This window comes from Vipera berus (genome assembly GCF_964194415.1).
Source record: "Vipera berus genome assembly, chromosome: 6".
Classification (NCBI taxonomy): domain Eukaryota; kingdom Metazoa; phylum Chordata; class Lepidosauria; order Squamata; family Viperidae; genus Vipera; species Vipera berus.
Window position 1 is genome coordinate 49,630,735 of NC_138208.1, and position 25,505 is coordinate 49,656,239.

Consider the following 25,505-nt stretch of genomic DNA (forward strand, 5'->3'; position numbering starts at 1 on the left):
AATAGCAAAACTCAGCCTTAAGAACTTGTTTATTCTGAGCAAAGGTTGCCTTGATCTGTGTCCAATGTAAATAGAATCCTAATTATCATTTAATATGGCATAATACTTTGTCCCTGTTTTTCAAATCAGGAATTATATGACTGCTTTAAAACATAATCTGTAAGCATGTTCCAGGAATGCTAATGTGCTAATACTAATATATTTTAAAAAGAATACAGTAGAAGCTCTTAAGTCATTGAAAAACAGAATGACCGTTCTGATCAGGATTTAAACATCCTGATTTGGATAAGGTTGATTAAATCCTTTAATTTTCTAAACTAAAGGAAGTACTTCTAGGTACAGCCGAAGGAGAAATAAAAACTAGCAGTATCTGCAACAAGAAAAATCTTAAGGGATGAAGGGTTACAAGCCAAATTGGGACGAGTTGAAAGAGGAACGTTATATGCAATGTAACTAGTGCTTTTTTTCAACAAATGGGAGAGGATTTGGGAAGTAAGAACAAAGCCCGGACTGGACTTTTGCAAATCACTGTAAATTTGTTCATTTGCAAAACTAAGATCGACAAGCAATTTTCCTTGTTCAGAAATCCAGCTCGACTTTTTGTATTGACTTGGGGGAAAAAAAACCTTGTATACTTTTAGTTTACTGAAGGGGGCGGTCTTCCTTTAGTTGTACACTTACACACCCGCCCGCTACAACACGGGACGGGGCGACTCCAGGGAACATGGTAGTTCAGGGCAAAAGAAGTTTGCTGCAGAAAATTGTCTGCTGTAGCCGCGTCTGTCGGGGATCGACCGGCGGACACGGGTGTGTCACACGGCCAAGCAAAGAGCTTCTTCTGCTGCGGTTTCCGAGCTCCTGGGCAGGGGGGATTCCTCACAGTCGCCCCCTTCACATAGCCAGCACTTTCGTCTCCCAGGCAGCCGCGTCTGTCGCAGATCACTATGGCAGGATTTTCAAGAAGTCGGTGGAGGAGCCGGAGCAACTTTGGGCCGAAGCCGCTCAAGGCATCACGTGGCACAAGCCGTGGAATAAAACCATGGAAAGGAAAGATCGCTTTAGCACCTCTTGGTGAGTGGCCGACGACGCTCGCTTAACTCTTACTCTGCCGACGTCATAAAAAGGAGCGTCATAAAAGTACCCGGGTTTCTTCAGCTCGTTGGCTGAAACTTTGGGGAAACTTACTGCACGCCCTTTAGTCCCCGCGTCTTTGGAAAAAAACTACACCTGTGGAGTTTCTGCCGACCATACAGTTGTTAAGGCGTTAACATTAATTTCAGGAAATTTCAGGAAATTGTTTTATGGGGCCAATTTCATTCCACACAGAAAGCTGACATTTCCACTCATTAAACTGAATGGGTATGCCAGTGGTAAATGTCCCAACAGATTAATAAAATGCCTTCTTGTAATTTAAAGCCATACAGTGCATGGTAACGTTAGTAGTATTAATTTACCTTGAACTAACTCCTAGCCTTTTAGATACACTAAAAATTGAAGGGGTTTTTCAACTACAAAGGTAAACCTTGTAGGGTAGGCAAGGTTGTATGACGTGTGTGAGTTCCGACACTTTTTTTGTTTACACAAAAAAAGCACTGATTGTAGGAAACTTGGAATTAAAAGTGGTTACACTATGGATGATATCAGTCTTTAATTGCCTCTTTTTTTCTTTTTTGTTGTTATAGCTGAGCTCTGAAAAAACAGGTTTGTCCTGCTTTCAATAACACTAATGATCATGCTGATTAGCGAAGGTGGAAAAACCTTGGCTAGGGGAAAGTTGTTGTAACGTTTTAACCTTTCTGATTAGGGACAAGTAACCTGAGCTTAAGTAACCTGAACAAATATTCCTCCTATATTGATACTGAGTAAAATGGGCAAACCATACTCGCTTGCTGGCATTTTTATATTGAATTGGTATTTGGAAATTATTTTTAATATGATTCATGGAGTATTATTGCTATTAGTTTGCTGTTTCTTGGAAATACACATTTCTGTTGGCAAATATAACAACCTTATTGGGTCAACAACTTCTGTGTTGACAGATTAAAAGAAAAAAAAATCCCACTGCTGACCTGAGACTTGCTGAAAGCCTTATCATATACGGTACTCTGTTTTGCCATTTTGTATGTAGAGTGAGGAATAATGTACAAAAGTTGTAGTTGCACTAGTTGTTGTTGTACTGGTCCTAAGAGGTTACATTTTCTTTTTTTCTGAATTTCTTTAACTATATTACGTAGATATTGCCTCCTAGTTTATAGGATGAATAGTGCTTGAAGGCTTTTTTTAAGTGTCTTTGAGTCAGTGTTGACTCCTGGTGATTGCCTGGATTAGTCCCTGCAGTTTACTTAGAAAAATTTCTGAAGTGGTTCGTTATTGCTTTCTTCCTAAGGCTGAGAGAGAACGACTGGCTTTGGTGTGGTGGTTAAGATATCAGACTAGACCAGGGGTAGGCAACCTCGGCTCTTTTATGACTCATGGACTTCAACTCCCAGAATTCCTGAGTCAGCTGACTCAGGAATTCTGGGAGTTGAAGTCCATGAGTCATAAAAGAGCCGAGGTTGCCTACCCCTGGACTAGACTATGAGTTCTAATCCCACCTCAGGCACAAAGTCAGCTAAGTCACCTTGGGCCAGTCACTCAAAGTCAGTTTGTGTAGGAAGAGTTGCTGTAGCCTGTAGAAACTCTTTCTACTGTTTAGTTTTGGGTGGGGCCTGTGGACTAGACTGGCAATTCTGCCCACCCATCCTGCCACCCAACAGTCTCCCTATGTGAGCTGGTGAAGATCCTCTCCTAAAATGTTAATTCTAGGTAACTTTAGCTTCCAGCAATAGGACTATCTTAGCAGGAATGTTCAGGACTACATAGCTGGTATTTCAATTGTGGGTTGGTCTCAGCTTTTTACTGGTCCATCACCAGTAGTAGGTCTCTGGACTATTTTTTTCCCCTAGTGGAAATGTCTGAAAATGTTGTCTGTTATATCTGCTGCCTAGTTACATCACTTCCGGTTGAGATTTAAATGACAAATGTTTCTTTTTGCAACTGAATGTGGATATGTAATAGAATCATCTACCTATGGAGGATGATTGATTTCAGTGGATTCCAGAAGCTCTGGAGCTTTTTCCAGGGAGTTTGGTTGAGTTCCTTCAAAGATCTGAATACTAAGATCTCTAGCATTGTTGACATGATTACTTCTGAACATTCTTTCCCACTTAACAGAATTTGTTCAGCCTTATACCCATCTAAGCTGTGAGTGATGTGGTAAGACAGTAACTTTCGCTATCATCCTTAAGTCCTCTTCTTCTTGTGCAGCAGATCTTTTCTGAATGGTTTGGTGTGGTGCCTTTTGAAATCTGACCTAGCTGGATATCTTATTCTGCTCCCAATATGACATGTTGAGTAGACGCTTTGAGACACAATTCACCAAATATAAAGTGAATCAAGATCTACCATTCTGACAGTTCAAGCCATAAAAATGTTTAGGACCCGCATTCAGATTTCTTTGAATGGGTTTCACTTTATGAAGACCTGGTGATTTGGATATTTGTTGAGTTTGGTTAGCATATTTTTGCTTGCTTCTTGCCCACCATAATATATTTCATGTATTAGACATGCTTAGTTCAAGCATGGAAATTATAATTTCTTCCCAACAAGAATAGTAGTGCATCTTTATTAAAAAAAAGATCATAATGAGACAACTTCCTAGAAAAAACCCCATAATTGAATCCAGAAAATCTAGCTAAAATCTTCTTGGATAAAACGTTTGAGTGTGTAGTGGCTAATTAAACATTATTGGGTGGTACTAGTTTTCTACTTCCATTGTAAATAGGGTTTGGAGCTGGTTTTGACATTGAATTGACCGTTGTCCTGTTGGATACTTTTTGTCAAAAGAAAGATAGTGAGGTGGTGGAGTTGTCACCACTCAGTGGCTTTTTGATAGTATCAGTCATGGTATCCTTCTGGAGAGCTTGGCTAAGCTATGAGTGAGTGGGTCAATGTTGAAATTTAAATTTAGTCGAGAGAAACCAGTACGTATTTCTGTTTAATTGCATGGCATTTATGTTGTGGAATTCTACAGAGTTCTGTTTTACTCCTCTCGTCCATCAGCTATGTGAAACCACTGAGTGAGATGATTTCGAGTAAAATGTTAGTATGATGATGACACCCAGATTGACCTTTTTCCTAACCTTAGATTTAGATGAGGCAATAAAATTGCTGAACCAGAGCCTGGTTTGAGTATTAAATTAAGTAAGTGGCCTCTTTGGCAAGAAGCACCTTTATCTTACATAAGCTGGTACATCAGCTATGACCTTATTTGGATAAACTCTACCCTGGCAATTTCTTTTTCAGACTCAGAAATATCAGTTTGTACAAAAATTGCAAGAAGACAATATGAACATATGATATCAGTTCCTTACTATTTCACTGACTGTTTCAGATTATTTCCAATCCCAGTTCAGAATGCTGGTATTAATTGTAGAGACCTTGCACTGCGAGAGAGTAGAATTTCTGAAGGACTGCTATTTTCATATAATCCTACTTATAGCTTAAAGTAATCTTTGGAGGGCATGTTCTGAGTGTCCTGCTATGGAGTATGCCGTGAGTGATGATTCCATTCATCAGTTAATTAACTGAATGGATGGCTTTTCAGTGATGGCTTCCTGGCTTTGGAATGCTGTCTCCAGTGAGGAACATCTCACACCATCTTTTCTAGGCCAGGAAAAGCAATTTCATTTTTAGAGATCTTTTAATAATGTATAATGCTGTTCTTATATTTTCAAGTTCTTATTGCTGCTATTATTTTCTAAGGCGGCATCTCTCAACATTTCTGCAATTTGGGACCACAAAACGCAAGTTTGGAAACTGCAAGAACAGTCCAATTAAACAAATTTCTCATTATATTTTTTTTTCTTTGAAAGCAAAGTAATTCACCTTTTTGACACATAAAGTAAATGGGCAGAGTTGCATTTGTATCCCTTCCCATCTTATCAGTTTTAAAGGCCCTTTTAAACTAACCTCAAAATCAAAAATGAAGTTCAAAATTATCTATCACTTCAGGTGGGGGCTGAGGCAGCAAACAGGCTCAAGTCAGTCTCTTCTGATCAGACTATTAGAAATGGATTAGCAGTTCACTGGCCAGAGACCACCTTGGCCTTCAGCTCTGCTTTGCCATTTCCAGCAATGCTCATCTGGAAATGGTGCTGGGAAAATCTGCTGAGGCTGTTGAATGTGTGAAGTTGTAGCAGATCACCTCTGGAGCACCATGCATCTCCAATAGCTTGCAGACCACACTTGGAGAATTACTGTGCTATATTTTGTTATTGTTCATCTGTATTTTATATAACATTTGAATGCATGTTTTATTGATTGCTTTCCCCTACTGTTTAATTTTTTTGTAAATTGCAACGAAACTTTTAAAATCGGAAGGGATATACTAATACGGGGGTGTCAAACTGCCAGCCAGCGGGATGGATGCATCATTGCGAAACTGCACCTATCCTATTGCTGGCAATGGCAAAAAAAGTCACGATACATTATGACACATTACGTGATGTTACGAGTTTGACAGCCCTGTTCTAATGTAATAAATTATAAACACATAAATAGCAATTGGCTAAACCACTCCCTATGAGCACACCTTATAGTCACCATGCATGAATCACTTGTTGAAAATTAACTTGTCATACATTGGCCTTTTGAAGTTATAAAACTATTGTTTATAGGGGCTAATCTAGAGATAGTTTGAGGGATTCTTTCTCTAGAAAATTTGTTTTCCTAGTGTAAAACATCATGACTCTTATTAGTGACATTGAGACTCTGTTGCTTATCATCTTTTTTCTCCTCTAGTTATCTTTTTTCCCCCCTGAGTCTGACTGGCACTGTTCAGGTTCTTAATTTCTCTCTCTCTCTGTCTAATAGAGAAGAACATGCTACAGGTGCTTTGCTATAGGTAAGTAATTTAGGCTTTCCCTTCATGGTGTTTTTTCTTAAATAAAGCTTATCTTTATTTTCTTTCATGCAAATGCAGTTTCAAAAATACTTTTGTAGCACCATCCCCGTAGGGACCGCTGAAGTCTGGGCCCTCCTGGCCTCCTCTTGACCTGGCTGCCGGTCCAAAAAGGTCTCTCACTTTGGCACCTCTGCCTAACGGGCACATAGTGCATTGATGCTCAGTCACGGTCGGCAGCCACTCACGTGAGGTGATGATGGTCGATCTCAGGCAGTAACAACTTACAGGGGATAATGGTAGTCAGACCCTGGTAACAGCAGCTGGTGTGGAGTGCAGGCGATCAATTTCTCTCTGGAGCTCACAGAGACCTCCCTTCTCCTCATCTCTCCTTCTGCCCTCACTCCACGTAATCCTTCCCTTCTCTGTCTCCTTTGCCTTTTCCAGCTGGTTCTACAGAAACCACTCTATTTCCCCCCATCCCTCTAACTTTTCCCCACTAAAAATACATTCAAACTGATCAAACTCTTCCCTCACTCTTCCTCTGCCCAGCTTACACCAACAAAGGAAAAAAAGTAAAACTTTCCCGATCTACCCTCTCTCCCTCTCTTCGTCCAGCTTGCCCGCAATGAAGAAAAAAAGGTAAAAGACTCCACTCACCCCCCTCTGTCCGACTTGCCTGCAACAAAGAAAAAGAAAAGGACACACACCCCACTTTCTTTCTCTCTCTCTTTCTCTTTCTCTCTCTCCACCTGGCTTATTCTTAACAAAAAAACTCCAGCAACCTACTCTCTCTCTCTCTCTCTCTTTGTCCCACTTGCTTCCCCGATGTCCAAAAATCACCACCTTCCTGTTTTTTTCTTCCTCCCAGTCGACTTCCTCCTCCTTTTTGATCCCTCCCAAGGGCCACCCCCTGCCGCCAGACCAGCAGCTGCCGGAGCTCCTCATTTCCCTGCCGAATCGGCAGGGCTCCAGCAAAGCTTCTCAGTCAGCCCCAATCTCGCCTCCCCCACACCCAAAAATTCTTTCGTCCCCCAAAGAATGAGAAATACTTATCAAGAATTTGAGGTGTCCGGAGGTAAATCAGAATTTCGTCTAGCAGTGAGTATTACTTCTTCTGTGCTGTGGCCCAGAGCATCATATGTCAATCTTCTAATTGGGTGTATCACCTGTTTTGGTCTTTGTACTTTGAGCTTGGCTATAATGCGAGAGTCATCCTCCTATACCTTTGCACCCCCAAAGGTCTCCAGGGCTGGAGGATGTTCTCTAATTCTGGCGATTGTGAAGCATGTGGAATAACTAGGCCTATCTCAATAGACTCCTCCAGCCTGGGGCCTCTGGAGCTAACAGCACTTCCTCCTGTTCCAGCGGCTCCTCAGACTGCTCATCTGCCTCAGGTTCTCTGAGAGCTTCTCACCATTCCCAAGCTTTAAGTACAGACTCAGGCGCATCTGGTCTAAGCTGTTCAAGCCCCATTTCAGTATCCAATGCAGAGGGAGTTGTTCCAATGTTTTCCAATGACCACAACCAACCCATACAACCCTCTTCCTCCTCCTTTTCTCCTTCCATGGGTGAATCGGGGTTGTGCTTGAGTCTGTGGTCTTCTCCTGATTGAGCAAGTTTCAGTTGCTTTTGAAACAGTTGACTCAGAGGCTTGTATTGCCTTGTTTAAAGGCAGTAAATGATTTCGGTGCCATGCTTTCAATGGCCCTGGGCTCCCTTCTGGTCGAATCCGGTACACTGGCAATCCATGTAACTTCTCATTGACAATGTATAGCTGAGAACCCCATCGATCTGCCAGGTTATGCTTCCCAGGGAGACCCAGATTCCTCAGTAATACCTGATCGCCTTTTTGCAGATCCTGAACCCTTACTTTCAGGTCATAGTTCCTCTCATTTCTCTGTTCTCAAACCTCTGCAACAGCTGAGGCCTTTTCATATGCCATCTTCAAATTCCTCCTCCTGTCTACATAATTGAAATGTGACCTAAATGAGGTTTCGTCCATTGAAATGCCAAATGCTATATCTACTGGCAGTCAAGCCTCCCTGCCAAACATGAGTCGATATGGAGAATACCCAGTAGCATCATTTTTCGTGCTATTATATGCATGTACAACAGTAGAAATATGTTGTGTCCAATGTTGCTTCTGTTCTGCGGTCAGCGTCCCCAGCATGTCATGAAGGGTACGATTGAACCTCTCAGACTGTGGGTCTTCTTGTGGATGATAGGGGGTGGTGCATGACCTTCGAATGCCCAATATGTCCAATAGTTGTTTGACAAGCCTGCTTTTGAAATCTCTACCTTGATTGGAATGTACGTGCTGAGGTAGCCCATAGTGTACAAAGAACTCTCTCGCCCCAGCTCCTGACTTTAGTGTGTCTCTCCATATAAATCTTTTCTGCCAAGCAAAACCCTTCCTGACCAATGTTCCCATTATGTATGTGCAGAAATAAGGAGGATGAGATGCGGCTGTCCTTCATTTGTAACAATGGGGGAGTAAATCTTGGATTGTCCTTTCTTCCTTGTACCTTGATAGAAGTAATTTAGATAAATCTCAAAGAAGCTTGTGAAGCTTATGTATGTTTTGAAATGTTAAAATTGGCTGTGAAGAAGTGGGTACACAATAGTTACTTGTTCAATAGACATGTCTTTATAGACCTGTGAGGAAAGGGGTAATTTGCTTCTTGTGGTGAGATTGAAAATAGATCCAAGGATGAGTGAAAGCTAGGGACAGAGATAACAAAACTCAGAATGGTAAACAACAGCAACAATTGTTATTGATTTCTTTCATCAATTTAAAAGGCAACCATCTTGCAAACATGAGTTTGGTCAGCTAAACTGTTTTTTTTAAACATACAACTTACAAAATAAAAATAACAAGCAAAGGCAATGGGAAGTATACTATAACAGATGAGGAAATCAGCAAGCAATTCAATTAACTTCCTATCCTATGCTTGGGAACATAGCAAGGTCTCAGTGGCTTTCCAAAAGGCCAGCAGGGTTGTGGATACCTAATGTCAGATGGTCTGGTGTACCAGAGCGCAGCTATTGTGAAAGGCAAACTTTTCCATAGGTGAAAGTTGCTACACAGTGGAAGCAAAGATTTGAAACACATATTATAGCTGTCCCACCATCTCTGTCATAACATCACTTCACAGATAACATGTAGTTTATGTAGTCAAGGCAATGCTACTGATGGAATTTATATAACTCATGTCAGTTGCATTGTGATCTCATAATGAAAGTGACATTATTTGCCCCTTTTGTTACCCTGCCATAGACTTTCAGTTTATTAAAGGTCTATTAAAGCAGTGGGAAGGATTGGGATTTCCTGAGATTTAGCCCATCTCATCTTATCTTGCAGTCTAAGGTAAATTAGTTAACCTCCTCCAGAAGAGGGAATTATTTGAAGTGTAAATGGTAGTTTTATTAAATTAATTTTAGTTGAATTAATTTTTTAATTTTTTATTGTTCTTTCCTTTTGCAGTAACTTGGTGCCATTTGAGTTTTAACTTATACGTAATGTTTTGTGTTGTTAATTCTTGTTTTGCTGTGTTCACCTCTTCTGAAGGATGAGAAGGATATAAATATTTTAAGGAAATATTTTGGCGACCTTCTCTCTCCAAAGACCTATGAAACAGTCTGTGAAGTTGTTATGTTTAATTTACCATTGATTCAGGTTTTGGTCCACGAGCTACATAATTTGGCCACAAAAATACAGTTAGAGCTTTTCACTTTTAATTTGCAGTTCTAAAGAAAGGAATGTTTCAATTGGTGAAAGTATTTTATCCACTGTATTTTGAGCCACACAGCCTTTCTGCTCGTTGATATGTCTTTTAAAGGACACTGTTGATATGTCTTTTAAAGGACACTGCAGTCTTCTCTCCTATCACCAACTTTTTGTAACATGAATACAAATTGTACTTGGATGTTAAAAGTAAACATATCTCAGGGATCTGCTATTCTTTTTTCCTTCGACTTTACTTTCTTTGCAACTTAAGTTATTTAGGCTAAAGGATCCTGATTGTGAAAAAAAAAACACACAATTGAAATCCCTCTTAGCCAATAAAAATGAAGACTGTGAACCCTGGAGTTAATTATGGATCGTGAAATCTTTTTCTTGCTGAATGTGCCAAGTTTAGTGCCATCACTTATAAATAGATCTCTTACTGGATAACTAGGTTACATTCTGAAGTTCTATGCCACAAAGCATATATTTCTTTTGTCACCTGGATTCTTTGTCTCGGTGTATGTAATCAGGATTCTAGGTTAACATCTCCAAAATCAGCTGTGAATCTCAAAATCAAATACTCAAAATCTATATCAACATTTTCTGCTTGTGCTTTAGCGTAATATATACATATTTCTGCACAGTAACTTAATTCTAATATAAAATGGGGTTAGTTTAGACATCTACACATTCTTTCTTTGGATATTATATAGGAATTGTAATTAATTTGTTAGTACAATATACTTATATGTAATGTTTTGTGTTGTTAATTCTTGTGATGTTACACAAATAGGAAAAAACCAGGAAAGAAAAATTGATTTATTATTTAATCAAATGCTCACTACATAGTGATATTTAAATCTAATTTTCCAATCCATTTTTCTTTTTTTTAGGTTTGTTGGAGGAGAGCTGAATATTTGTTATAACGCTCTAGACCGCCATATTGGGAATGGACAAGGGGATCAAATTGCTATTATCTATGACAGTCCTGTAACAAATGTGAAAGAGTTTATAACTTACAATGAAGCTCTTGAACAGGTATGTTTTATATATATATATATATAATTGAATGACAAAAAAAATGATAAAACAGATAATTTCAAATACATAAATTCTGTCAGAGTTCCTTTGAAACAGACATGGTTGCTCGGTGTGGGTTACTGAGTTTGTTCTATCACTGAGCCATATATCTTGTTTGTTTTCTCATAAAGTTTCCCTTGATTTGAGTTTGACTCCTGATGACTGTTCAGATACATCCATGTTGTTTTCTGGATCATAGTAGATGTGGTTTCCCAATTTAATTTGCACCCCTGAAAGTTCCTGGGGACCTTCTATACGAGTGCCCTCCATGTCTGAATTTACCGGTACTTAACTTTTTGAGATAAGCTGAGGTCAGAGAGATGCTGTCCCCTGCTGTGGCTATTTACTATTTTTAATCTTTTCAGTTTAATTACATGTAACACGACAGTGCAGCAGGTTAACAATTGAAAGTCATTACAAGACTGTCTTTAATTATAGATTTCTACCATAGAATCAGAAGATGTATAATTAATTTGTACTGAATATTGAGCTGAATGTAAATGTAATGTTTGTATACTGGAAGAGCTGTATGAGTGGAGATGATCAAACTACAAAGCTGTGTAGTGGTTTCTTTGTATACTTCTGTATTTAATATGAACAGCTTTAAATACGTTTTCAGACTGCATTTGTCTTAGTCCTACATATATACAGTAGGTTATTGTTTCAATAAAGATTGAGTGTAGATTGACTGTAGGCCAGATCTGGAAAACTATAGAAATAGTTCTGTGCAGTGTTTTTTTTTCAAAAAACAAAAGGTTCCGTAACTCAGAGGTGCTGTCACTGGGAGCGATGCCGGTGTCTTGCTACGGCATCGCTGCCTGTCCTTTGCACCCTCACCCCTGTGGCTCGGAGCCACATACTGCAGGGATTCCTCTCACCACATCCTCCCCGCAGTTGCCATTCCTTGGCCCGTGCTGAGCCCCCACCCGGAGCTGCTCCGAACCCCAACTCAGAGCTGTGTTTCTTGTGGCAGTAGTCTCCAGTGCCAAACAGCTGATGGCCTCCAGCACCGGCAGTCGTTCACTTACTGCCACGTCGCTTCCAAATGCAGTAAGTGAGTGAGCGAGAAAGTGGCGTTTGGAAGCGTTTGGAACCGATGGGGCAGTAAGTAAGTGAGTGAACGAGCAAATGGCGTTTGGAAGCGTCGGGGCAGTGAGTGTGTGAACGAGCAAATGGCGTTTGGAAGCGACGGGGAAGTAAGTGAGTGAGCGAGCAAGAGGCCTTTGAAAGAGACGGAGTAAGTGGGGGAGAGACTAAACGAGGTGCCTTTGAAAGAGACGGAGGAGTGAGTGATAGCGACTGGAGGCTTTTGTGAGCAAAGTGTGAGAGTGGGGGGGGCTTTTGCAAGTGAAGGGTGAGAGAAAAAGGGAAAAGTGAGGGGGAAAAGGGAAAAAGAAAAGGCACTGACTTCTGACTTCCTCTGTTGCAGGAGTAGAAGGAAGCATTAACATTGAACCTCAACTTTTTGCTTTTCTATAATATTATAAACTAGCCATTTTTATAACAATAAATGAATCTAACCAATGAAACCCAAAATACCCCCCCTTTTTTTAGTCATCAAGTTTTTAACACCTTGTTAAGCACTGGTGGTGCTTGAATATTACCATATCCTAAAAGTGGTACAATTTCTGAAAAGGTTGAAAAGCCCTGATGTAAATGCAGCCTAAATTGTTTATTGCCATCCTATTTGCAAATAATATCTTATTTACCTAGTTGAGATGGTGTAGTTGGGCAGCAGGGAGGGGTGCAAAGTTCCTGCCTTCGCTGCAGACAACTTGCCTGTGCAACGTTTGCCGGCTGGGTCTTTTGGCATGCTCAGCAGCAATTCCTATTGGCTTTCAAAAGCCAATAGGCCGGGCGTAGGCAACCTTGGCTCTTTTATGACTCATGGACTTCAACTCTCAGAAGATGTTACATAACATAACATCAACTGGAAGATGTTAAACTGTCCTTCTGTTTCTTTTCTTCTCAAAAATTGTGTTAATGAGTCCTCTCTAAGCTCTGCTGATCAGTTTGTCTTGGATTGTTTTGCTGCAAAACAGAATGGTTTGCAAGTTGCAGTTGAGACAGCCCATCTCATTTTAGATATATCACATATAATTGAAGATTGTAATTAGTTGCGTGTGCACGTTCAGCAAGTGTGATGTATTTGTGCTGGCATTTCTAGGCCTCTTTCCAACCACATCCAGAAAAATTTGTAACAAACATTGGAATTCTCAAGGCCATGTTTGGTATTTCCCAGCAATCTGTTACTGGAAGAAAAAAGCAATCCCTGCTGCGTTACTGATCCCAGAGAAGCATTTGCATGTATGCAGGTATCCTTAGGGTGCCATAGTTATGGATGAGAAATATTGGTTGCAAAGTTGGCATTTCTGGATGTAATACAGATATTTTGGACTTATTTTTGTTTCTTTACATTTTTGATATTTTTAAAAAGGCATATGCTACTGACTACATTTATGCACGTATGTAACATCTTTTGCTAGGATACATGACCACTGCTTGTCCAGAATGTGAAAAGTGAAGATTGTGACTAAACAAAATTTTAATGTACAGATAATACCACCAGAAATTATTTTAGCCTTTTTAATAAATGTTGTTATTGATGTTAACCTCACCATGGAAAACATCATATATTGTTATGTATATACTAGGTTAATTATTTAAAGACTGAAGTGCAACATAACTAGATTCTAAATAATCTATTTTTCAAAACACACAACAGTCCAAACAGTAAAAGTAAAGTCCAAATTAAGAATATTTAATTCTTAAGAATTGTTTAATTTAAAGTGGTTTAGTTGTAATAGAGTTTGTACAAAAGATACTATTTTTTTTCTAGCATCAGCTAAATTAGACATATTACATTGAGAAAAATTTTTCTCATTTCTTTCCTGTTACCATTATTGATTTCATTGCAGAGGCGTTAACATAGGAAATAGATTATTTTGTTATCTAATTTTACCTTCCAAAAGACAGAAGCAGATGAAAAATGTGAGGTTCTTTCCTGTTGGCTTTTTTGAATTAGCTGTTTTAGATTCTAAAAGTTTAGTTCCTAAAGAAGTAACCTTGTAAATAATTTTAATGTCCTCCTCTAGTGCAGGGTAGGCAACCTTGGCTCTTTTATGACTCGTGGACTTCAACTCCCAGAATTCCTGAGCCAGAGTGGCTCAGCTTGGAAACCTCTCTCTTTCCCCTCAGCATGGCTGGCTCAGGATTTCTGGGAGTTGAAGTCCATGAGTCATAAAAAAGAACCAAGATTGCCTACCCCTGGCAATAGGCTTTCGAAAGCCAATAGAGGGACCTTTTTTTGCCAAAAAAAGGTGCCGGAACGCCGTTCTGAGCATTCTATGAGGAAAAAAGCCCTGGTTTTGTGTAACCAATCAGGTTTAGATCTAAATCCATCAGATTGTTGATGTCTTCCAGATCTTCCAGTTCAGGTAGCTCAATTTTGAAATCATTCCTGGCACAGCAAATGCCATGGTAGCAAATAAGAAAGCAACACCCATCCACGATCTGATTCTGAATGAATACTGATTGGGCCCATATCACAGAGACTTATTTAAAGAAGATTGAGAAAGTGCGTTTATGTAATATAAGAATGTGAGGAAATTTCTAAGAAAAATCACAATTACCAAATATAATTAATGTTTGCTCTTCATGCTCTTACAAATGGATGAAAACCTGGGTAAGAATAATAATAAAAGTCTCAATAAATTATGATTTTTTTCATTCTTAAAAGAGAATTGTTCTTTTATTCCTAAAAGAGAGTTGTAAGAACTTTGTTTTAAAAGCCTTTTTGCTCTATCAGGTTGCATAATTTGAAAATAGTCTCAATTTTCCATTTTTGAATTAGATACACGATCATGTGTAGCATATTGGTGTGAGCCCAGTTTACCTCAAGTATACTCAACCGACTATAAGCAAGATAGAATCTTTAAGCTCTTCCAAATTAACATTTTGCCCATATGACACCAAGCAAAAGGTACATGTAATGAATACGTTGATGTTTGATATTTCCTTAATTTATAATTATCAATATTTAAAGTGTTTACTTGGTTTTGCTGATTTAGATGCCATTAATTTACTGATACACAGATACAAAGATTTAAAACACATTAACATGAGACAATTTATTATTTTGTCTGGTTGTATTGAATTCTTGACTAACATTATATACCGGTATTATAAAATACTTTTTTTGAATAATATATTTTTCAGACCAGGTACATGGCTAATTTAATCTGACTTTGAACAAGTAAGCAGGGACAAACCTGTTTAATATCTGAATGTGAGACCAAAAATTCTAGTGCATTAGACTGGGGAATATTTTCTAGAAGATGACAGTGATAGAGCACTTCTATATTATTTCCCAGAAAACAATCTGGATGTATTTATGGAAGGAACAGATCAAGGTTGAAATCAGTTTTACAGGCACGCTCCACAATAAATAAAATGACATCCTTCTGTGTTTAATGTAAGTAGACCAATAGTTCCTTTCGTTCCTTTCTATTTTACAAATGCAGTAGAATTTGGTTACTTTTGGTGGTTCTTCCATTTTGGATTTTCACTCTCTGTCTCCTAAATTGCTTTTTCCACTTTAATATTCTAGCACATGTAAACTACTTATTCAAATTTATCTCCCAGGACATCTAGGAGGCACAGTAATATGCCTATTATTTAGGTTTATGCCTTTTCCTCAAATCAATATTCAGGATAAATGTTTTACTGTAATTTTTCAGTAGAAGAAATAGCTGCAACCTCCAGATGACTAATTAAGTGAGCATTCTGTACTGTTTCACTTCTCAAAGAACTTTTTTTCTTGTTTCTTCCTCCCATTGCTTATGTAATACATATCTAGAATGTACCTTCAGTGGGGGAGAAAAATAAGCCTCTCTATTGCTTATGTCATTGCGAGCCAGTGGCTTGATTTCATGGAGGAGAAGTAATGCCGTCTACTTGTACTAATTGAAGAAGAATGGAGTATTAATGTCTATGGACTTTTTAGTTTAGAATAGGCAGTCCAAATCAGGAGCTGGAAATAAACTCCATTCTCCTCCTTCTATCCATCTTCCAGAAACCTCTTCAATCCTTCTTTTCGGGGCTCTGCCATTCTAGTGGGAGGGGGAGGGTTTTCTTCTGCTGGGAGGAGGACTTGTGCTTCCCCTGCTTTGTCCCTCCTCAACTTTGATGTATCTTGTGTGAAGTGGAGAATGAAATATGCCAGGGGCTATCTGCCTTATCTGCGGTCCGTTGCGAGATCCGGTGAAGTGCCTGTGAACCGTCCCTTACCAGTTCCGGTTCCCATAACAACTTTTCACCTGTGGATTGGCTGGACGCGAACTGGACAGTTGGACTCTGGAGTGGGGTTTTTGAAACAAATGTTTTAATGTAGCAATTAGTGCGGGAAAACTTTAGATCTTGCTTTGCTCTCTTGCCATCGCTATCTCTCAATAAAAGTTCCTTTTGAAACAATGTCTGTTTCAAGAATTCTGCTTTCTTGGGAGGAGTAGTTGAGGGAAGACCTCATACTTCACTGGTGACAGGCCAACTCTGTGATAGAAGCTATTTTAACTGGAATTCATAGGAGAAGAAACCAAAGTAGCTACTTCATGGGCATTGCCTACGTGAAAGATACAAGAAAAAAAATGTACTAAAGGTTCCCATGGAAGAATCAGATTAATACATAGAAAATAGGAATTTCCTCTAAGTTCTAATGATTGAATCCAAAGGTAAAATTTCCATCATTCTTTAAAAAAAGGACAAAAAAGTGTAACAATCTCTTGTACCTACAAGGCAAGATATCAGATACTGTAGCTTGAGGGCTTTGTTTGAAATGGTGATGTTTGTACTCCAGAAGTAGGCAGAGCCAGGGCCCATTTTAGAAGAGGTTTCAGTAATTGTACAAGGTGAAATAAATGTATTAAGTGCCTGCAAAGCTTTAGGTACCCATTTTGCCCATTATTATCTCAATTTCTGATACTGGAAAAAAGTCAAAATGTTTGCTGAAACCCACCAGAATTCTGGTGAATATGGGGGCCACAGAAGAAAAATTTGTGGATATATATTTCTTATGCCCTTGCTATAAAACTTTGATAGGTCAAAAGAATTCTGACAATTTAAGTCTAAATGAAAACATGCTGTGAAATATATATTAAAAAAATAAAACATACTGTTCTCGTAAAGACAGGCACATTGTTGATTTCTAAGGATATTGTATTGTGTTTACTCATTATCTAAGTATTTAGGTGGTTCTCAGCTTTCTTCATTATACGGGCCATTATACGAATACATCTTGATGGATTGTGCCAGATAAAAGCTACTGAACTATTTTCTTGATCAAATGTGTAAAAAATGTTGGTTCACCCTGATGCCATACAGAATTTCCTCTATTTAGAAAATGATGCATAAGAGTATATGTGAATTGAATTAAACTGCAAACAAATATGTAACATTGAATATGATATAAGAGTGGTATTCTTACAACATTCTCCTTATGTACCAGAATCAAGGTCTACATATATAGTTAGACCATTATTTGAGAAACATTGAATAATAGAAATTAGAATGCCTTCTGGGCAAGTTACACATTTCCCTCCTCTCCCCATTATATAGGATTTGAAAAGGCCAATCTATCTACTCAATCTATGCTTTGTCATTTTGAAAGGAATAAGCTATATTGCCCTCACTGTACATATAGAGTGCTAAGGATTTCTTTCTTTCTGAGAGTATGTTACAACTAATATTTTTAAAATAGAGACAGCACATTTACTGTTGATAGGTTGCTTTTTTCTGATATTGGATAGGGATATTTTGTTTTTCCAACATTTATTTAGAAACTAGGGAAGATAAAATGCAAGTCGATTGCCTATAATAGAAAGACAAAGGACTATATCAAAGAACAAATGAATTAAAATACCCTTGGGCCTTGTAAATATTTTTGTGTCTTTGATTTTTTTTTTACAAAAGCTCTCCATGAAACCCTTGCACATTAACATGTAATGTCATGAAATGCAAATTCTGTAATCTGTATTGATGCTTAGTTTTATTTGTGATGCTAATTGAGAATATAGCCAAATACACTCTTTTCTATGTAGAATTTATAGTCTGAAGTTCCGTGTTTATATGAATTCTTTTCAAAGAATAATATTTTGTGGTATAAATTACAGTCTTAGTGTTTTAAGAATAGATATACCAGAGATATATTTTAAGAGGTAAATTGATCTGCATCAAGAAATAAGTGCATAAGTAATTGCAACTGGTTTCATTTTTCTTTTGGTCTTCAACCAGCATAAAAGTTATAGCAGGGCTTTTCAACTTTTTCACCCATTGTACCACTTTTAGGATATGGCAACATCCGAGTACCACCAGTCACCTAGCAAGGTGTCAAAAACTTGATGACCAAAAAAAAGGAAAAAAGTGATGAAGTACAGGTAATCCTCGACTTACAACAGTTTGCTTAGTGACTGTTTGAAGTTACAATGGCACTGGAAAAAGTGCCCCCCAAGCCACAGCCGAGCAAGACGACTGCTCGCCCGGTGGCGCTCTTCCTCCTGTCCGAGGTTTTCATTGTTGTGAGCATTTCTGTTGAGGATTGGTAGCTGCTGGGTGGTTGCAGCAGGTTTTGGTCACTTCACATGACCCTGGAACACTGTGCCCATCATAAATATGAATCAGTTGCCAAGCATCTGAATGTAAATCACAAGACCCTGGAGATGCTGCTACATTCCAGCTGATTGGCGCTTCTTCTAGGCTCAGCAGAAGTGTTAGGATCAGCGCCGAGCTCCAGCTGGAGCCTGGCGCTGATCCTGGTGCTTCCGCTCAGCCCTGACAGCCCTGCAGCTCCAGCCATCTCTCGCTCAGGCTTGTGCGGTGCTGTCACCAATTCTGCTCATTTCTCTCCCCCACTACCACTTTTCTAGGATGGATGTGTACCATCTGCCAGGTGCCAATGTACCATAGGTGGTACCCGTACCACTGGTTGAAAAGCTCTGAGTTGTCGGATTATTCGCAAATTGCAAATTGTTACTGCTATTTGAAAACAGTGTAATCTAAGTATATAATAATATTAATAAAATATGCAAAAATACTTGTAGCAACCCCCTGCTTAAGCAGGAGACCCTATAACATTTCAGATAAGTAGCTATTCCACTGGTTAATTGTTCTCATTGTTAGGAAGTTTCTCTTTAATTCCAGTTGCTTCCTTCCTCGATTAGTTTTCATCCATTGTGTGTGTATTTGTGTGTGTGTACACATACACACAAGAATATGAGACAAACTTATTACAATTCTTTCTAAATTTACAAAGAATTCATAATAAATACAGAATGAAATTAAAATGAAACTGATTTGACTTTAAATAAACAACCTACACTCTCCTGTTTAATTTTTAATACATATTTTGCATTAGATTTTGGTAGAGTATGTGCTTTTATTTTCACTCTTTTATAAAAAATGGATGTGAAATGGTGGGACATGCCATATACTGTATATTCTGGAAAGCTTGTGGAAAGTTTCAGTGGCTCTTACTAGATGATTTTGTATCAAAGTGAAACTTACTCTGTACTAATATATAAGCCTAACCCTATGGGATTACCTTTTTAGCACATGGATTGTTTTAATAAAGTCTGAACAATAGTTAAATAGTTAAGTTTTGAAATCAACACAATTTGAAATCAACAAGCATCAAAATATAATTTCAAATCTGGTAAACCCAAACCCCTTCTTTCTTTAGCATCTTGACAGTAACTTATATTAATTCTTGGTTTCTTCCCTTACCATATAAATTTGGAAATCTCTCTCTTTGAGCTTGAGGTAGAAAAAAATGATACTTTGATTTTGGGTTTTACTGATTAAACTGATTTGTTGTTACAGAAATGGCTAGTTTATACTAGTATGGAAATTAAAAAGTTGAGGTTTGATGTTTAATGTCTTATTTTACTGCAACAAAGGGAGTCGAAAGTCAACACTTTTTTTTCTTTCCCCCCTCTTTTCCACACTTCTCTTTTCCCCTTTCCCTTATCTTTGTTTCCTACTATTTGCTTTTGTATTTTTGTATTTTACATAACAAGTTAAGATTATTCTATTTAAGAATTAAGAATTAGGTAAAATTTAAAACAGAATCTGGCTGTGTGTAAGTAGATGTAGATTGATAAACATAGGCTGTGGTCCTATCAATAACGTGTGATGTATTAAGATGTGAAACAATGTTTATTAGGTAGAGCATAGCTATTCAGCCATTGTGTATATGTTACATGCTACACTTTTTGGTATAATGAAATAAGGGAAATTTGGGTTGTGAATATTATTTGGGATATTAAAGGGTAAATTTGAATACTATGATTAAAATTAAAATTAGGTAAAATTTAATAACAGGACATAGATATATCTCAATGAAATTGAATTGACAATTTTTTTAACTGACCATGCTATTTCTAGAAATTCGTTAGTTTAAACTTGTTGTATGAAATGTTAAGGGAAATAGAGAAGGATGTTTTGATAATGTAACCTGAATTATGTACTGAAAACTCTGTTACTGAATCTCTGATTACCCAGTCACTAAGATGCTTTCTAAATATGTAGATTTTAACTGGAAAACCAATAAAACTTGTTTTTTTTAAAAAAGAAAAACACTGTGATAACAGAAAAATAAACATAAATTGCTACTTTTCCAGGTATCCAAGCTAGCTGGTGTTATGGTGAGTCACGGTGTGAAGAAAGGAGATTGTGTTGTCATCTACATGCCAATGATACCACAAACAATGTACACTATGTTGGCTTGTGCAAGAATTGGAGCTGTACATAGTCTTATTTTTGGTGGATTTGCTTCGAAAGAGCTGTCTAGTCGCATTGATCATGCCAAGGTAATAAATATGTCCCATGTTCTGAGAGAAAATGGCAGTCTTATGATAAATATTTTAAACACGAACTTTTCCTTCTCCCAGCTTAATTGTGGAAGAAGATCAGAACTGATTCCATTTGTATTGTTATTTATCACACCACAAATAACTAATACTGATAGGTATTTTATTATTCAGCCTTGAAAAAAATGCTTACACTTACTTTGGAGTAATTTCATACCTAAAGTTGCACCTAAAAGAGTAACTTACTTATAAGTAAGCTGACCTAGGCTTGAATGAGAAAGATAATTTGATAACTCTTGATTTTTCTGAATTTGAGAAAATTCAAAGAACTTAACACATAGCATGAATTTAGACAGAATTTAAACATTGACAGCATGCTCTTTTAATAGAAGCTTAACTGATCCATATAACCTTTCAATCAAAAATCAATTTCTTTTAGCATTGGACACATTGGAACTATAGATTGCATGCTGTGATAAAGCATAAAATGTATATTTATTGAAAGGATAATATCTATTACCTCCAGTTTTCATTTCTTTTTCACTCAGAACTATTCTGAAAAAGTCACCTGAGGCAAGAAGCCTATTAAATGCTAGATACTCTGAAACAAGTACACACGATGTTGATTAATCCTGCTTTGGATGATGCTAGCTAATTATTTTGTATGCTTTTGTCATCGCATTGATTCATTTTTTAAAAGTTATGGTAGCAGTGAACAATGGGTTTTATCAGTAATATTAATATTTCCTTGGATCTTCTAGCAATAAGTTTATTAAAGATAATTCCCCAATGCGTTCACTAGAATGAATTTGGATGTTGTGATCAGAGGCCATAGATAATTTGTTTCTTATCTTTTTTACAGGTAATATTCATCAATTATAGTGTTAAAGAATTCCAACTTCTTCTGCGCTAGTGCTTGCCTGCTTTGCAGAGGATTATGTTGTGGCTAATTCTTATTTTTCTCTAGACTAACAGCATTCAGAAAGTATAGTTTAAAGCTAGGAGTAAAAGTGAGTGAAATTTCTTTCAGATTCTGGAGAGGATGATTTGTTTGGGTGTTAGCTGCAGGACAAAATTAAATTTGGTTTGTTCATACTATCCTTGGAGTTTGTTTTTATTCTTCCTAATCCAGTGAAATGTTGGAAACAAAGGATATAAAAAGGCTCAGAGCTTTTTCTATTTGCCTATCAACAGGATAACTTTCCCAAATCAGAACAAGATTGAATGTTATGTGGGGGTGAAGTGAGAAAATTGAAGATGGACCAGATTTGGTTAGGACAGGGGTAGGCAACTTTGGTTTTTTTATGACTCGTGGACTTCAACTCCCAAAATTCCTGAGCCAGCATGGCTGGCTCAGGAATTCTGGGAGTTGAAGTTCACGAGTCATAAAAGAGCCAAGGTTGCCTACCCCTGGGCTAGGAGCTGTTCAGGAAAATAATATCCTCCCATCTTGTTCATGCATAGGGAGGGCAGCTGGGTAGAGTTTTGGAGTGTTGCTGACTGTTTCATTCTAAGCCCTCCTTCCTTATTACATGACCCAAAGTACAATATATGTAGCCCATGCTGTACTTTTCTGCATACTTGCAAAGACAGTGTTATAGTTTGAAGGGAAATACAGAGATACAATCAATATGCAATTACCCAGACATATACATATACAGGCAACATGTATAGATGAAACATTTTCACTGTAATAATCAGTGCTTTTTTTGTAAAAGAAAAAGGTGCTGGAACTCACACATGTCATATGACCCACCTTGCCCTCCCTACAAGGTTCCATCCAAAAAAGGTGCCGGAACTCCGTTCTGAGCGTTCTATGAGAAAAAAAGCCCTGGTAATAATAAATATTTTCTTTTGGGAACCGTGCCATTTGTACAGGCTAAGTTAGTCTTTAATCTGGGAGACCTTTTGAACTAACCTAAATAAAGGTTCGACTGGTTAGTGAACTTCTGCATTGGAGGGTATACCTAATAAGGGAAGTTTTAAATTGTGATTAATATGACATTACTAGTAATGATTGCACTTTGAACAATCTAAATCTGTATTTAATGTAATTAGCAAAAACTCCTAGGTTTGGCGGGTCGACTCCCGAGTGCCGCATAACAGAGTGAGCGCCTGTTACTCGTCCCAGCTTCTGCCAACCTAGCAGTTCGAAAGCACGTAAAAATGCAAGTAGAAAAATAGGGACCACTACGGTGGGAAGGTAACAGCGTTCCGTGTGCCTTTGGCATCTAGTCATGCTGGCCACATGACCACGGAGACATCCTTGGACAAGCGCTGGCTCTTCAGCTTTGAAACGGAGATGAGCACCAGCCCCTAGAGTTGGAAACAACTAGCACGCATGTGCGGGGAAACCTTTACCTTTTAAGAACCACTTAGTTTTTTTAGTGTTGTGGGCTTGCACTAAATATTGGGAAAAAATAAAAGTTTTTAATTTAAATTTAAAATTTATGCCACAGGGTGAGGAATCCAAGACTTGAAACAACTTGTAATCCTAAACATGAAAACAGGGTATTCTTTTGTTTTGCTGCAAATGCATGCACATCATTTTTCTACTTAACCAAGCATTTATGCATGTAATTGTGGGGGAAAGACCCTGGGATTCTTCAATGCTGAATGGATTCTTTGCTTGTGGAGAAGGAGGTATGATCTTTGTGCTTAGTACGATTTGAGTTTGTGTATGTGTGTATGTATGCACCTATATGTACATATGCATATGTATATTCATACATATGTATGTATAATATACTCTCTTTTTTTAGCCAAAACTGGTTGTAACATCCACATTTGGAATAGAACCTGGAAGAAAAGTGGAATATGTGCCACTTCTAGAGAAAGCATTGGAGATGATCAGTCACCAACCAGAAAGAGTTCTGATTTATAGGCGCCCTAATATGGTAATTATAGCAACCAAATTTATGTTCCTTATTGCTCTAGTCTTTTAAATCATATTTCTCTAAAGAGCCTAATTGCAATCTCTGATTTCATTAGATTGTGGCATTTCATCATTTTAATCTGAATTTCCTGCTCTTTACAGCCTCGAAATATACACATTTATATTTGCTACTATATCTACTAAAATTCTTCTATAAAGAAGCTTTGTTATTTTTTTTTATTCTTTTCTCTCTGTGTGTACTTAAATGCAGTTTTACAAAACATAATGTTAGCTCCTTGTATACAGGGAGCTGTTCCTCTTAAACCAGGACGTGATTTCGACTGGAATGAAGAAATGGCCAAAGCAAAGCCATGTGACGCCATTCCTGTACATTCAGACCATCCACTTTATATTCTTTATACATCGGGAACTACTGGTACACCCAAGGTAGGTCTGTATTTCAATAGAAACATTTGTGATCAAGTTAAGTTCTACTCCACATCAGGCAATATTTTATTAAAGTTCATTTAATTAAAACAGGACATTTTTTCCCTTCTAGTTTCACCCCCAGTTTTTTATGGGGGTTTTGGTATTCAAATTCTGTTCATCCTCCTAACTGATTTGGCACAACTTTGCTTCTGTATGGAGTGAGGGATGATTAAAGGCTTGAGCTTCGGTATATTGGTGGCATAATGATTAAAATCAGTGGTATTTTACTGTGTGTGTGTGAAGAAATAGCAACAAAAGATAAAAGAATTCTCATAAGAACAAGAGGACAGAGTATAGCAACGGAGCCACCTTCTGTAACAGAGACGAGAATGAAGAAAGGAAAGCTGTAAATCTAAGAGAGAACGTTTATGCATCATAACTAAATATTAAAAGCATAGGCATTTTTACAAAAACATTTCCTAATTGCCTTAAAAGATGTAGGCAGGCACCAAATGACCTCTAAAATACATTTGTTATTTTATGATACATTCAGTCTTGATGTAAATGGATGGTTTGGGGAAACCTAGGCAAGTAGGAATAGGCAGAGTTTTTCAACCTTATCAGGCTAGGGCAGGGGTAGGCAACCTCGGCTCTTTTATGACTCATGGACTTCAACTCCCAGAATTCCTGAGTCAGCTATGCTGACTCAGGAATTCTGGGAGTTGAGGTCCATGAGTCATAAAAGAGCCAGGGTTGCCTACCCCTGGGCTAGGGCTTTTTCAACATTTGGAAATAGGGAAGGAAGAATGCGTTCTCTTTTCTCTTTCCTTTTCCTGGCTCAATTACTTCAGCTCTTATTCCAGCTATTGTTGAGATACAACTTGATAAACATTGTTGCTGCTCATCCTGTTCCAGAATCATTCCCCCCTTTTGTGAATATTGCTGCCTTTTTTGGGGTGGTGGTCATCTATACTTTCCCCTCAACTAGCCCATGCCTTTCTGTTAAGGAGAAGGAGCAGAGCAGTTATAGGCACAGATCCCTTAAGAAGTAGTATGTGGTCAAACTAGCCAGCTGCAGACTCAAATCTGTGATTGATCTGGGCCACTCGGTCACTCAGCTGCGGTTTTACCAGTTGACTCTGAAGATTTGTGAAGTGGCTGAAGGACCACACAGGGACGACAGGTTGGCTAACTGGGTTTTATTAGGAACAAGGCAAAGAAGTGTACAACTTGTCCGGCTTTTATAGCCGGCTGCTGTCAGATTAGTCCAATCGGGTTCTTGTCTTTTGGCGCCGCGTTTCGTTGTCCAATCATAGCCGCCGCTTTATGACAGCTCTTCTCTCCGCATGGTTAACCGGCTTCTGTGTTATGACAGCCGCGAGCTGTCAGACGGCTGCGCCTGCGCTCTGGCGGGGAACTTTGACAGCTGTCAAAGTTCCCGCGTGTTCTCCTGTCAGAGGAGTTACCTCATAGGGTTTAACGAGTTTATCATATTAATAACGTTATACATACATATATACATATATTACAATTTGTAAGGATGGCTGGTTAACACCAGGCAAGATTGTCCATGCTTGAGGGAGAAAAGAA

At 38.2% G+C, this 25,505-nt stretch overlaps 1 protein-coding gene across 3 annotated transcripts in view; it reads left to right on the forward strand.

The window, feature by feature from the left end:
* Window positions 1-714: 714 nt before the first annotated feature.
* ACSS3 (acyl-CoA synthetase short chain family member 3) overlaps window positions 715-25,505 on the forward strand; it is a 54,717-nt gene continuing 29,926 nt past the window's right edge. For 2 of the 3 annotated variants that reach the window (XM_081330197.1, XM_081330196.1), the window contains exons 1-5: window positions 715-1,071; window positions 10,565-10,709; window positions 20,423-20,611; window positions 23,374-23,508; window positions 23,793-23,933. In XM_081330197.1, coding sequence (XP_081186323.1) covers window positions 725-1,071; window positions 10,565-10,709; window positions 20,423-20,611; window positions 23,374-23,508; window positions 23,793-23,933 — 957 coding nt within the window. In that variant the 5' untranslated portion in view covers window positions 715-724. Of the gene's footprint in view, window positions 1,072-10,564; window positions 10,710-20,422; window positions 20,612-21,589; window positions 21,622-23,373; window positions 23,509-23,792; window positions 23,934-25,505 lie in introns of those variants that run through there. The other variant, XM_081330198.1, reaches the window with a different exon arrangement.